Source organism: Nestor notabilis, unplaced genomic scaffold, assembly GCF_000696875.1.
Source record: "Nestor notabilis isolate BGI_N333 unplaced genomic scaffold, ASM69687v1 scaffold4209, whole genome shotgun sequence".
NCBI lineage: Eukaryota > Metazoa > Chordata > Aves > Psittaciformes > Psittacidae > Nestor > Nestor notabilis.
Window position 1 is genome coordinate 34,652 of NW_009943161.1, and position 13,630 is coordinate 48,281.

Consider the following 13,630-nt stretch of genomic DNA (forward strand, 5'->3'; position numbering starts at 1 on the left):
CTCCTGCTGGGCTTCCCTGCTTGAATTGTAGAATCAGCTAGGCTGGAAAAGACCTTTAAGATCATCAAGTCCAACTGTTACCTCAGCACTGCCAAGTCTCACTAAACCATGTCACTAAGGCCTTGTCTACATGTTTTTTGAATGCTTCCAGGGACAGTGAATTAGCCACTTTTCTCTGGGAAGCCTTTTCCTGCTTCTCAGCCTCCAGCCCAGACCTGGCCTTCCTGCCTGTGACTGTGTCTCTCTGCTTCCCACCCTCCAGATTTCCGTGCCTCCCTGTCTCAAACCTGTTCTCCACCCTCCCTTCTTCCCTGCCTGCAGCTGGGCTTCCCTGCTGCCAGATCAACTCTGACCTCTTGGTCTGCAGCCTAGAAGCAGCCCCAGCCACCCTGCCTGCAGCATGGGCCCTGGCCTCTAGCCTCATCCAGGTCTCTTGGCCCTCTCTGCTTGCAGTTTGGTCTCTGACCCAGCCTCCCTTCCCTACCCCTTGCGCAGCCCCAACTTGTAGCTTGGCCTCCCTGCATGCAGCCCCTTTGGCCTTCTCTTGGAACAAACTCATTCCCCTTCCATCCTCAGCCAAGCACCTCAAGGCAGTGAGTTGAGCAGTGGCTGTGTGCAGCTGGCTGCAGCTGTAAGCTGGATCAAGCCATTAGATACAAGCCCACCAGAGGTGGCCAACCTGGTTTCACTGCCAGCAATGCCTTTATTCTTCCATCTCTCTTTCTATGCAGCCAGTCTGCCAAGGTGCCTGTTTGACAAGATGCAGCACAAACTTTCTGAACTGCAGTGGCTCCTGGCACTGTCTTTCTTCTGCAGCATGAATGGAGTAGTCCTGCAGCACTGTTACCCAGCTGCTGGCTGTGGGTGCCTCACATGAGTAGTTCTGTAGGAGATCTGCCATCCAGCCCCCCTCAACTGCAAACTGTGGGCTTTGGTTAAATGTTTGTTGTATCCAGTTGTGTGTGTTGATAATTGTGAGTAATTTGCTGTCTCAGAATAATAAAAGAATGCCTGCTGCAGTCTGAAGCACTCAGTGCTTCACAGTGATTAGTCTTTTCAGTTGAAAATATTCCTCACAGTGACCAATATTTGAAGATAAAGGGTGGATGAAAGGTACTTCTTTTTAAGTACATCATGTGTAGAGAAGAACAGGAAAAATGTAACTACTGTGTCCAGAAGTTCTTGTGTTTTCTTTGACAGAGCTAACTGTCAAAGACAAAACATGTCACTGTTTTTGAGGTGGTAATAAGTGAGGAATGCAGCAAGCAGGCTCTGCTGGACTCTGCCTGTATTAAGTCACCAACAGTTCTCTGCCTCCTAAGCCATATGTGTCTGGGGCTGTGATGAAGCACATGGTACTACTGACCAGGTCTAGGTTCAGGCAGGTCTCTACTCAGAGCATCATCTGTGTGCTCAGCTGCAATCAGCAGCATTTCTACCCAAAATGCCATGCCCATGCTCAGGTGTGCTCCAGGTGCCTGCTGCCTCCCTGGTCCCCATCCCCAGCAACCCCTGGAGGGAAGCAGCAGCCTGATGTAAGGCAGATCCCTGCTTGATGCTGTCTGTCTCCTAGGCTGAGTGTTTCTTCTAACTGTTTGATGAGGCATAGCTGGAGAACATCAGTCTCGCCTCCCGCTGTGGCCAGGAGCCTCCGCACAGCATGGGATGTGGCAGCTGCCATCTCTGCTGGCTGACAGTGTCATCCCTTTGGTCCCCACATGTGCACGTCCCCATGCTAGCCCATTGCCTCTGCATGCTCCCCAGCTCTGGTCCCTTGTGGTGTCCATCCGCTCCTCCTGTGTGGTGGGTACAGGTAGCTGTGCTCCCTGCTGAGGTGGGGTGAGTGTTGTAGGCTGATGGCAGGCTTTCTTTTCATTAGGTGGTGTAAACACAGCTCTTTGGCAGCAGCCTGCTTTTCTGAGCCCAGGAAGAACATTTTTCCTTTTATCTATAATTTAATGAAGTGTCAAGCCACAGAAGTTTTAATGATAATAAGCAGCAGAGGAAACTTATTTATTTGCTGCAAAGGTGGGTTTCATTCCAGGGCTGTGGGGGTTTTTTATGCTTCTCTCACAAGAAATGTTGGCTGCTCATGCAACCTCCCTTCCAGTGTGTTCAAGTGACCTTCTCTGTGAAGCTCACCACTGCAGTTCCTGCCTGGCTCAGTGGCTTTCCAACCCCTCTCCCACACAGGACCTGTGGGCCAAGTGAACTGGGAAAGGAGAAACAAGGCAAATAGAGTGAGGTGGGAGTATTCATGTGCTTAGTGAGGTGTAATGGGAGAAAAGGAAGCCATGAATTCCTCGGTTTTCACTTTCTCCTGTTGCTGTGCATCGCTTACATCTGCTTCCCAGACCAGCCTCTGTGACGGATTTGACTGCTGAGGAAAAACAGGGAAGGGCTTTTTTGGGATTGTGTGTAACGCTTGCCTTCTGTCAGCCTGCGAAGCTGCCAGTGGTAAGTGGAGACAAAAAGTGGATCCATGTCATATAGAAGGATCAGGGCTCCTTCCTAAGGTGCAGGAAGGCAGAGAGAGGAGCTTGGGGCTGCTCAAAGATGAGCAGGCAAGGGAATGTGGCTGTGGAGGGACAGGGACCAGTCTGGAGAGAGAGGGCAGCAGGAAAGGATTAGAACAAGGAGTCACTGGGAAAGAAGGTTGAAATGGAGCAGAAGAGTAATGGGGTATAGAAAAGCTGCTGGAGAAAACGAAATTGGAGAGGAGAGAGGGAGGTTGACTGAGGTAGGGAAGAAGCATGTGTATGTGGGAGCTCTGCAGGAGGAAGCAAGTATGAGGGGGAAATGGGTTTACTAGCGAATACTTGGGAACTATGCCTCTGAATTAACCAGAACCTTCCTCTCCTCCTTTGATGTGGCTTTGGAGGCAATATTAGAACCTCCTAATTATTTTTCTTGGACGAGTTTTGCGATCCTGATGATATTAATTATTCTTAAAGGTCAACAGCACTCACTTGAATCTCCTTCTGTTCTATCATGTAATCAGTTAATTAATTGGAAACCATTTAGCAGTGTCTGCCGAGAGCTTAGCCTGCCTTATGCCCTGTTGTTTTGCTATTGCTGGGATATATATATGTGTGTGTATTCATATTTGTACCTCTTTCTTTCTTCAGAGGCTTTACAAAATGCTTAGCACCATCATAGCCTGTGGCACCCCTCAGGCAAATTGGGGCTCAGGCCTAGCTGTTACTTTTCTCTTTCCTAAACCCCAGCAAGAGCAGTGTGTTGAGATTATTCAGGGCTTATTGATTCCTGTGCATCTAAGAAGGGGAGTTTATTTCAGTTTAAATTTGATGCAGGAGCAGTCTAACATCTGAGAGCACAGCCAAAGTTCAAGATGGAGAAGGAGGACCAGATCCTATCCCAGAGCATCTGTGCTCCATGTGTTGAAGTTGAGGCTCTTGTATGGACCTTGTCCAGCTCTCCCAGTGCCTTGGGGTGACCTCTTGAGTACCTGTCCTTGCTGCTTCAGTCTATTCAAGGAGTGGAGGTGGTTGTGAAACACTTGGTAGCCTGGGAGGGCATGTGTTTGAGGTCTAGTTTCAGCACATACTTGGAGATGCTGGGAAATGCCCCTTGGGTACAGATTCCTTCCCACAGCAGCACAGAGCTCTCCTCTCACACAGCACAAATGGGTTTGCTCTGGGTCCATTGGAAACCTGTGAGTAGGAGGCATTACCCAGTCATCCTCTGTTCCCAGCTTGAAGAAACATGCAATTTGAAGCAAACAGGCAGGATAAACGCAACCCCTCACTGGAGCTGTCATCTGGCAACCCTTGTTCTCAATCAGCACACATCTCCAGCGTTATTTCTGTGTGCCGAAGCAGGAGAAAAGCCGAATGTACAGTTACATTTCAGGACTAATGGATCTAAAATTACTACATTTTGGGAAAGAAGAGATGGGGTGGGGGCAGAGCAGCCCTGAGGACATCTCAGCTGCAGGAAGGCAGAGGTTGGGAAGGTCTCTTGCTCATTGCAGGTTGATTTTTCATTTTCTTGAGCAGAAGACTGCATGTTCCATGGATGCTGCTGGACTCTGCCCTGCAGGGAAGCTGGCAGGCAAAGGGAAAACAACTGCAGGGCAAACCCAGCTTTTAACCTTTCCTTGAGTCCTCTGAGAGTCCAGATGTCTTTGGAGAAGAGGAATGGAAACTGCACACAACAAGGGAGACACGAGTGCAGTCCAGAGGGCCGGATCCCTGCGTCTGATCTGCCTCAAAGCACGGGGGACAACATTACCCACATCTGGTGACTGCCTCCCATCTGTACTGTGTGCTGAACAAAAACTGTGAGCAACAATAAGCTCTGAGGCATAATTTGTCTCCAAACAACTCTTCGTGCAGCTGGGAGATGTTTCAGAAGAGATGACTTGGAGGGCGTGGAAGCGTCATGGGGTTGGAGATGGCCTTTAAAGTGTTTTGGGATGGGCTGGGAGGAAGGCAGCAGCAGGACTGGCTGTCTGCATTGGCAAAGGCAGTGGGAGGAGAGGCGTGAGGTGGATGTGTCACTGGCACCAGCCGTGGGAGCCCTGCGATGGAGGCGTGGTGCCTTTCGCCTTCCTGCTTGCTCTGCAACTTCTATTTTGTAATGCTGTTGTTTAAAGAACAATGCAGGAGACCAGCCCCTTCCACCTCCTTCAGCCCTGTCTCAGTGACAGTTGGGATTTTACACATCAAGGTCATGCAGCTGTGAAATACAGAGGGGTTGGTGGTTTTTCCTTCAGGATCGCATCTCCAGGGCTGGCGAGTGCGCATATGGAGTGACAAGGTCTCTTCTTGTGTGTCACAGATGATGGTCTCTTGCTCCCCTTTGATGTGGGATGCTTTGAGTTTGGGACATTATTGGAAATTCTGACTCTAGCCTTAAAACAAGGACAAATTTGAGGGGAATGAGATGATAATGTACTGGGATATGCTGAGTGACAACACACAGGACAGTACCTGCGGATGTGAGAAAGGAGTTAATTAAGCTGTCCAAATTCACACAGGAAGATTGAACCTTGGAGTCTTTTTGATTCTGCTGTGTTTGGTGTCAGTAGAGACCTGGATCTTGCCAAGGGGTTGTTTGGGGAGCAGAACTGGACTGTAGGTAATGGCAGACCATGGCTGGAGAACCAGTAAGGTAGTAAACTGTCTTACTCCTCCAAAGCACCAGTGCACATGTCCTGGTGCTGAGCCCAGACAGGGAGCACAAATGGGAGAGCTGCTGGTAGCTCTGAAATCTCAGGCTGACCAACTGAGCACCACGTCCTGTTCTAACTCTGCTTTCTGGGCATGTGAGGCTTGCGTATGTTTGGCATCACCCAGGGCCCTATCACCCAGGCTCTGTCTCAAGCACATTGTGCAGGGGCTTTGGGCTGAGCTATTGGAGGCTTCAATTGAGTCTAATACTTGCAAAGCCTGATTTAGAAAGGGGGGGGGGTCTGTATTGCCACAGCTTCTGGGACCTGCTGGGGTAATTTTAGCACATTCATTAAGGGAGGACAGTGCGTTTTTCCCCTTAATGAGCAAAGCTGCTTATTAAACAGGAAAATCAGCAAGGGGAAAGGAGAGGGCAGGGCAGGCAATGGGGAGTGTAATATTGCTTTTAGAGGTCACTGGAGTTATCTGGCAGTGACAAGCAAGCCCCAGAGTGACTTCCTAGTGTATCTCTAGTTCAAACCCAAAGATTTAGCTGCTTACTTGCTGCAGAAATGAAGCCTGATTGGAGCTACCCCTACAGCAGCATGTGAGGCTGTTGACATTTTCCTCTCCTGTTGCCACCAGCACCCAGCCAAGGCTCTGTGAGGTGATGAAAAGCACCCCTTGTGCCCAGAGCACAGAGGATATCAAGGGAGTCCCACACGACACTGCTGGCATATCCAGCACTGGGGACTGAAGCAGGGGTTATGCATCTCTCCTCTACTTTCTGCCAGGCAGTCTCTTGTGCTCGTTCAGCCCCAGCTGCTCTGTGCAGTTAATCCCCCCCAGTCAGGGTTTTCAGTGGCACCATGTTATTAAAACATGTGAAAAACTTCTCCCATGCAGAAGTAGATGTGTCAGAATGGAAACATCTACTGGAGTGGAGGATGGAGATGGGTGGAGGAGGGACAGGCACGGAGGGTTCCTCCCCAGCAGCAGCGTTCCTGCCATTGCGTTGGGCTGAGCTGCGTAATATAGCTTACAGTTTAATTACAGGGGCTCCTTGTTGGTGTCATTAATGAGGCAACTGGCTTAATTTAGCAGAATAAAAATGGCTTTAATAGTGGAAACACTTTTGGCTGCTGGGTAATTGAGGGAAAAGAAAATGCGCTGTCTTCTCTTGCACTGAAGTCTACTTGTTTTGGGTTGCGTAGATCCAGACTTCTCTTTGTCTCCCACACCTACCTATCCCTTTTTAAATGCAGGAGCTTGTTCAGCACATGTACGTCCACGGCCTCATCTGTCATTCATGGGCTGGGACAAAATGGCAATGGTCACCTCACAAGCAAGGTCTCCCCAGTGCCTGCAGGAGTACGGGTAGAGTGTGCAAGACACAGTGTGTCCCCTCTTGAAACAGATGAGGAAGATGGATGGATGGAGGGAAGGAGCAGGAACTGAGACTTTGCTGTCACTCAATGATAATGTCCTGTTTTCGACGTGTGTGTGAGGTTGCTGGTGGGGATATGGTATGATGATGAGGAGCATAGCTGCTGTTGCAGGAGGAGAGTGGAGTGGTGTTGAGCCCAAGTCATGAGTGGGTTGGGTGTCAGCTGCCCTAGACATGGTCCATGTGAGCTCCATCCAACCCCTGTCCATACTCGACTCCTTTGAAACCTGGTCCAAAATGGCTTATCCCATGTCGGTCCCTGACAGTTCTTTCTAAAGACTGTTCTTGTGCAAAATAACAGCTTGTGAGTGATGGAGAATATGTCCCAGGGCAAGAAGCATTTTGAATATGTTCAAGAAGCACTAATGGCAGGTCTGTCCTGATAGAGACAGGCTCCTGTTTGTTTGCTGCTGAGAAATACATAGGGAAGACATTTTGCTTCCCTCGCCCTGTGTTTCCTCCATGTGTGAAGTGTTATTTTATTACAGGTGGAGCTGATGCCTAGGCTGATATAAAGGTTGTCTGGCAAGCTCCACTACAGGGCTGCTTCCACTTTCCTATAACTCTGTCAGGTTTTCATTGCTCAGGCTCAAGTTTTCTGTGTTGGGTGTCTGCTTCTGGCTGAGTTATTTATTTTCTTTATTATATCATTCTAGTTTCAAATAAAAACCTGCTCAAATGTTTGAGGTGGTGGCAGAGGGGGGAGGGCAGTGGGTTGTTGTGCTCAAACTAGAAATACTGGTGATGCTCCTGATATAAAGCAACCTGCTCCCTCCTTTTGTGGGGGGAGAAGAAACTTTGTCAAAGGATAGATTTTGCTTGGAGGGCTTGATTTTTTTGCTCTGGGTTGTGTCCTTATGTAGGCAGAATGGGTCTGGATCCAGTCAGAAGGGAGAAGTTTGGCAGAGGGTGTTTGGGAGTGGATAAAGGAGATGAGGAGCAACAGCTCTTGTTGAGACTCTGGGGTTGGGATAGGAGGATGTAAAAGTGGGGAAGATAATAGGAAATTTTGACATGGATGAAGAAACTGGGGCTGAGAAGTAATGGGGAGTGTCTGGAGAGCAATGGGTACTGTGGTTTAGCCTGCTGGGGAGAAGTAGATGGGTTGGGGAGAGAGTAAAAGGGGCTGGGCACAGGAGAGTGGGGGTTCTGGTAATGCGAGGGAAGGGGACTGGGACATGACAACAGATTTTCAGTCTTGGAAATAGTGATGGGAAGGCAGAAGAGGCAGCTGGAGATGGGAGAGGACTCGTATTGTCTGGGAGTGGCTTGATTTTCCCCAGTCCCTCCCTGTTCATGCTTTACAGAATAGGGGAAACTCAGTGCATGGAGCAGAGGTTTGAGCACGGGGGGAAGCTCAGAAGCACTGGCAGGATTTACAAAGCACCAGAGCTCAGAGCTTCTCCCATGGAGCCATAATTTAACCTCCTCGTGTGCATGTACTGTGATACTGTCTCTAATTACACAATCATGCACTATCTTCCCCAGGAAACTGCCCCATCCAGTGTGTAGGATGGCTCTATTCTGGAGAGAAATCAGTGCTGTGCCGTGAGGTTTCTCCATAGGAGCTCTTTATCTGTTGTGGTGGAAATCAGCAGACGTAGCCTTTCCATGTGGAAGCCCAATCCTGGCATCTCTGACCTTTGGGGTTTCGGTGACTGAAATGGTGTATTTTTAATGTGTGTTTACATAGACAGCCTCTTTCTGTCCCTGTGCTGACATCAGGGGCCTTTGCAATGGTCTGTTGCAAGGACCTTTCACATTTTCAAGTGTCAGAGATGTCTGTTTCTAACAACAAACACGTTCCTCCCTGTGTGTGTGTCGTGGCTGATCTGAAATGGAGCTGTTGGTGCATGTACCCCTGACCAGCCCTACAGAAGCTGATGGTCAGGTCGGATCAGACACTAGCTTTGTCTTTTGAGAGCAGAGTGCCAGTTGTGTGCAAAGGAAGACTCGTCTCCTCTTTGCCTAATATTTGCTGTGGTCTGTTGTCTGAGGGAGGGAGGAGGTGGTAGGAGTTGGTTTCCAGGGATTTCAGAAGCTGCACGCATCTGCCTGGCAAAGCTCCTTGCATTAGCGAGGCTGCTTCTTTCCTCCACCTCTCTGTGTCCTAAATTGTAATAACACGATCATGCTATTTTTGATTCCCTTATTTGTGTGGAAAGCCTGTTGGTTTTTTTCTCTTCTCTTTCAGAATCCAATTTTCTCTTGACATTTCTGCCTAATGTAGCAAAACATGACCTTTGAGAAAGGACATTCCAGCAGGATTCACTCCCTCCTCTGCATCTCTGCCTCTCCCCCACATCTTGCTGTCTCTCATGCATCCCCCTTTACGCTTCCTTCTTCTCTCTGGGTTGGGGGAGGGAATTTACTGCCTTGCTTTTCAGTAGCAGTGAGTTGCTCCTTCCCCTCCTACTTTTCATCTGTCTTTTAGCAAAGTTTCCAGGTGCTCAGTGCTCTGGGATGGATAAAGGGAGTTTTGCAGTATTTCCCTCCCCATACGCACTCAGTTTCACCTGCTATTTTTACTACCTTTCTAAACTTTATTGGAGGCTGGAAGCAGTTTGTCTACAGCCGTAGGAATGGTGGGATCTCAGTAATGTGAAATGAGGTACCTGTGGTTTGCCATGGTTTCCACAGCAGGGTAGTCTGGTGTGAAGCAGAGCCAGAATTTAATGATGCAGCACTGCATCATCATGGTGTTTGGACTCATTCTTCTGCCAGGCTTGTGGAGAGCCTATGGGATGATGGTTTGCTGTGTGCACTGCAGTGGCTCCGTCAGTCCTAATTGCAGAGTTTTGGGCTTTGCAGCATTACTTGGTGGCCAGGGGGACAGGACCAGAGTGGCTTTTCCCATGTGGGTCCCTGCGCTGTGCCCTCTCTGCATTTGCCCAGTGCATGTCTTGCCTTTACTGCAGCCTGGTCTACAGCGACAAATGCACAAATCCTGGTGCATTAGACCTGCATCAGCAGGAGCTGTTCCAGGATTTACTTTCTTGGGTTTAGCATGTTTCTGCAAATCAAACAGGGATTCTGTGCTGAGCCTGGCATGGCTGGACTGCCACTGTCACCTTTGTGCCACCTTGCTCCATATCGCCTCTCTGGCCAGCTGAGAGTTTAATGACCCTGCAGGTAGTTCATGCCTCTGGCCCTTCATCGCTCCTTCCATCTGCAGTCCCACATTGAGCTGCCCTGCCTTTCTGCAGCCCACCTGGGCAGCTTGTGATGGGAGGGAGGTGGCGGGGACAGGGATGGATACAGCAAAGGATGGGAGGCAGCACCTCCTGTGTCTTTGGGAGGCCAGCGTGTGTATGGGAGGACTTAGGTTTCTGCCAGACCTTGTAACCACCCATCCATCCCTTTGCTCACCCCATGGGCTGGTCCCTTAGTTGGTGGTTCTCAGGCTGGCCAGGCATCCCCAGGAAGGCTGCCAACTACAGAAGGTGTTTCATTACCTTCTTACGCTGTTAGACACACAGGGCTTTTCTCTTTGCACTCAGTCTGCCCCAAACACATTCCTTCCTCTTGTTTAGTATTTCCGTTGCTTTTACGCTCTTGCATCCTCTCTGGCTTTCAGCTGAAGAGGTGATGTGTGCTGGGCTGCAGAGCTCTCCCAGGTAGATGAGATTGATGCTTTTGCAAGTTTGGGCAGATGGAGAAGAGGGATGGGGAGCTGTTAGCTGCTGTAGCAGCGGTACCCCTGGGTGCAAACAACACACAGTCATGTACCGGGATGCTTTGAGCACGCAGCTACTGCAGATCATACGGTAACACCTTGGGTAATCATTGTGCTGTCATTTGAACCTGTCTGTTACTATTTTTAACATGAGGTTTGTTTGTAATTTTTTGTTCAGATTGAGATTAGACATGTTCTTTCTGCTTATGGTTGGTTGAGCTCCAGATTCGTGGGCAAGAATCGGGCATCTCTTAGTCTGTTTGGGTTGGTTTTTAGCATTGCTGCCATTTTCCCCCTTGGAAAAATAAATAAAATGAGAAACTTCCATTTAGGTTCATCCTCATTAAAATCTCTCATTATGAAAGCTAAACTTGGGTCCTAAGCTGCTTGACAAGCTCCCCGCTGAGGAGGACGATGAGCTCCGTGGAGGCGGTAGGGCCACATGCAGGAGGAATTACTTACCATGACTTTGTTTTCTTGTTAATTTTCAGAGACCTCTCTGGGAACCGGCTCACCACTCTGTCATGGCAACTCTTCCAGACCCTGCGACTCTTTGAACTGTAAGTCCCACCCTGGAATCACCTCCTGGGAGAGAAGGGGAGGCTGAGAGGAGGAATGGTTTCCAAATAGAGTTATTTGGAAGCCTGTGAATAATTACCTAGAACTCCAGTGGGCAGCACCATCCTTGGGAGGGTTATCTGGCTATGGGAGCACCAGAGCAGAACTGCTTCTCTTTTAACTTCACAGCAGCTGGCTAATTAACGTTGGGATGATGAACAAGTCATGCTTGGGGTAGTAAATGGTTGACTAACTCTGGAAATACTTACTAGGCCAGATTTTGAGTGAATCTTCTCAATACTTGATTCTCATCTGTTGCAGAAAAGGCCTAACTGGTTTTCTCCAGCTCATGGACATGCTCTATATGACACCCCTGTTTTTTAGGCAAATTACTCCCTTGCTCTCTAGCAATTGAGGCTTCTGTGTGGGAGATGAGATAGTGTCTCTCCTGGGGCGCTGGTGGCCTTCAGCCTGCTGAATTATTGATAGAGCATTCAGCATCGTGCTTGAAGAATAAGTGGACACGAAATCAATGGAGTGTTGCCCCGATGACCTGTTTTGTTGAATTTTAGAAATAGTTGTTTGTTAGGTATAAAAAAATATATATATGTAGGATTTGTCCCAGAGGATCCTGGGAAGCTCCATTCATTCTCACTGATGATCAATAGAGCTGTAAGCTAGAAGTGACTTATGAAAGAATAAAGACAGTCTTTCAAGTGGGAGTAAGTGTGTTATCACTGGTGCTACTGCAGTGTATTTTATTTCTGTCAAATTGCTAAATGAAAAATACTAATGGTGATGCTAGAAAATAGAGAAACGCCCTTCTGATGGGGGGATCTGGCTTGCAGAGTCGAAATGCTGAATTTGGAATTTATCGCCTCACTCATTACAGTCCTAAATATTTTTTCAAGCCTGGCTCAGGTTTCAAGTTTAATAGCATGAGTCATTTGTATTCTTAGACCTTTACTTATTGTCATTGCACTGTCTGGCAAAACTTAGATTGATGGTTGTTACCCAAGAGACACCCAAGAGTGGAGGAGCAAATGGGGCTGCAGTCCTGAGCTAGAGGCACTGGCAGGGCCTGGAGTAATGGTGAGCCTGCAGATTAATGGGAATACTTCCAACAGGGCTTGTTTTTATGTGGCTTTGTTTCATTTGGTCATATTTTGTTTCTTCAGGCATGTCCCAGGTCTGCCAGCCCAAGTCAGGCTCAAAAGACCAATACCAAACATAAAGGAAATTGAGATGCTGCTGTTTGGGCAGCAAAGTGTACTAGTCCCCAGCTGATGAAGATTACATCTGTATTGTCCTGCTATGGTGATCCTGACAGGGAAGCTGGTGTGCTTGGAGCTGCTTTGGTTGGTGTCCGCAGAGTCACTTGGGGCCAGTGCTCTGTAGCCTGGCAAATGGGAAGGAGCTGAATTGCTTGGCTTTGGAGCTGTTTTCCCAGAGCTAACAAGCCCTGACTGATGAAAGAAATAATGCATAGAGAAACATGAGACATTGCAGGGTTGGTTGGTAGGAAGAGGTGATGGGGTGGGAAAGTGGTGCTGATGTGATGCATGGTGTCCTGCAGGGAGGCTTGGCATTGTGTGGGGCTGGAGCCTCGGCCCAACCTCTTCTGCCACCAAGCTGTGAAAGGGGGGTTGGAAAACCACACCCTGACAATAGCTCCAATCATCACCTTAGACCTACAAATGTGAGTGCCTGCAGGGTCTGGCTTGCTGTTGGCTGGGCTGGAGTAAGAGCATGGACACTGATGCTTCCTGAGAAATGTTGCCCTCTGAGCTCCTTGTCACTAAGGACTCTCTCCATGTGAGCACAAGGGGAATGATCAGTACCAAAATAAGATGATGATGCTGTTCCCCAAAGTGTGCTGGGAGAGGGATGTTTTAGCTGATACCCACTGGGACATCAGTGTTAATGGGGCAGAGGGATGTGCCTACAGTGTCCTCCCTGGGGACATGAAACCATCCTGCTGAGCTTTGGATTTGTCTGGGATAAGACAGCATGGATGTGTAGCTTAAGCTACGGGCTCTGAGTAATCATTCACGTAAAGATGCTGGGAATCAAGCTAAAGGCATATGTAATCTACTGTGGGCTAGAAGGATGGGACCTGTTAATGAGGAAAAGCAAATACGTAAGATTGGGAGAAATTAGTCGTGGATATGCAAAAGTGGGAAATGCTGTATTTATTTTTTTTTTTTTAGAAATGCAGAGGATGGGTGAGTAAAAGACAGTTTTTTTTGGCACGCTGAGCTCCAAGGAGGTTTCCAGAATCTGGGAGGGAGACAGAATACGTGGCCCACATAAAGTGAGTGTGAAGCACTGCTGAAAGCTAGAAAGGGAGGTGCAGACTGACATCAGCCAAGGACTTGAATTTGAGCCAAAGCTCTCTGGAAAGGAAGAAGGTGGTGAGCAGTAGAGACTGATGCAGAGGCATCAAGCCATAGGGAAGCAGGCTGAGCAGCAGCATTTGTGCACGGCTGTGGAAAGGAAAGAAGACCCAAGAGACACTGGGCAAGAGTCTGCTCTTCTTGAGAGGGTTACATCTACAGGGACGGTTGGTGGGATAAGTGGGTGCAGATCTGCAGTGGTTCATCAGAGGCGCTTTATGTTGAGTTCCAGTGCTCCGGTACTACCAGATAATCACGTATCCAGAGGGAGGATAGTCACTGAAGGCAAAACTGACTTGCAGTGAGGCAGCTTGGAGCAGCAGAGAACACAGGAAGGGAAGCGATGAGAGGATCATCTCCAGGAGAGTGCTGGGAGAAGATGAACTACAAATGATGCAATGTGGAGATTGCCAGGGAG

General features: G+C 48.6%; 1 protein-coding gene across 1 annotated transcript in view; it reads left to right on the forward strand.

The window, feature by feature from the left end:
• Positions 1-13,630, forward strand: part of NTRK3 (neurotrophic tyrosine kinase, receptor, type 3) — a gene marked incomplete at its 5' end in the record, with an annotated part of 172,639 nt that overhangs the window by 8,764 nt on the left and 150,245 nt on the right. Inside the window, one exon of the mRNA XM_010021778.1 lies at positions 10,750-10,818. Within this exon, the coding sequence (XP_010020080.1) occupies positions 10,750-10,818 (69 nt within the window). The remainder of the gene's footprint in view (positions 1-10,749; positions 10,819-13,630) is intronic.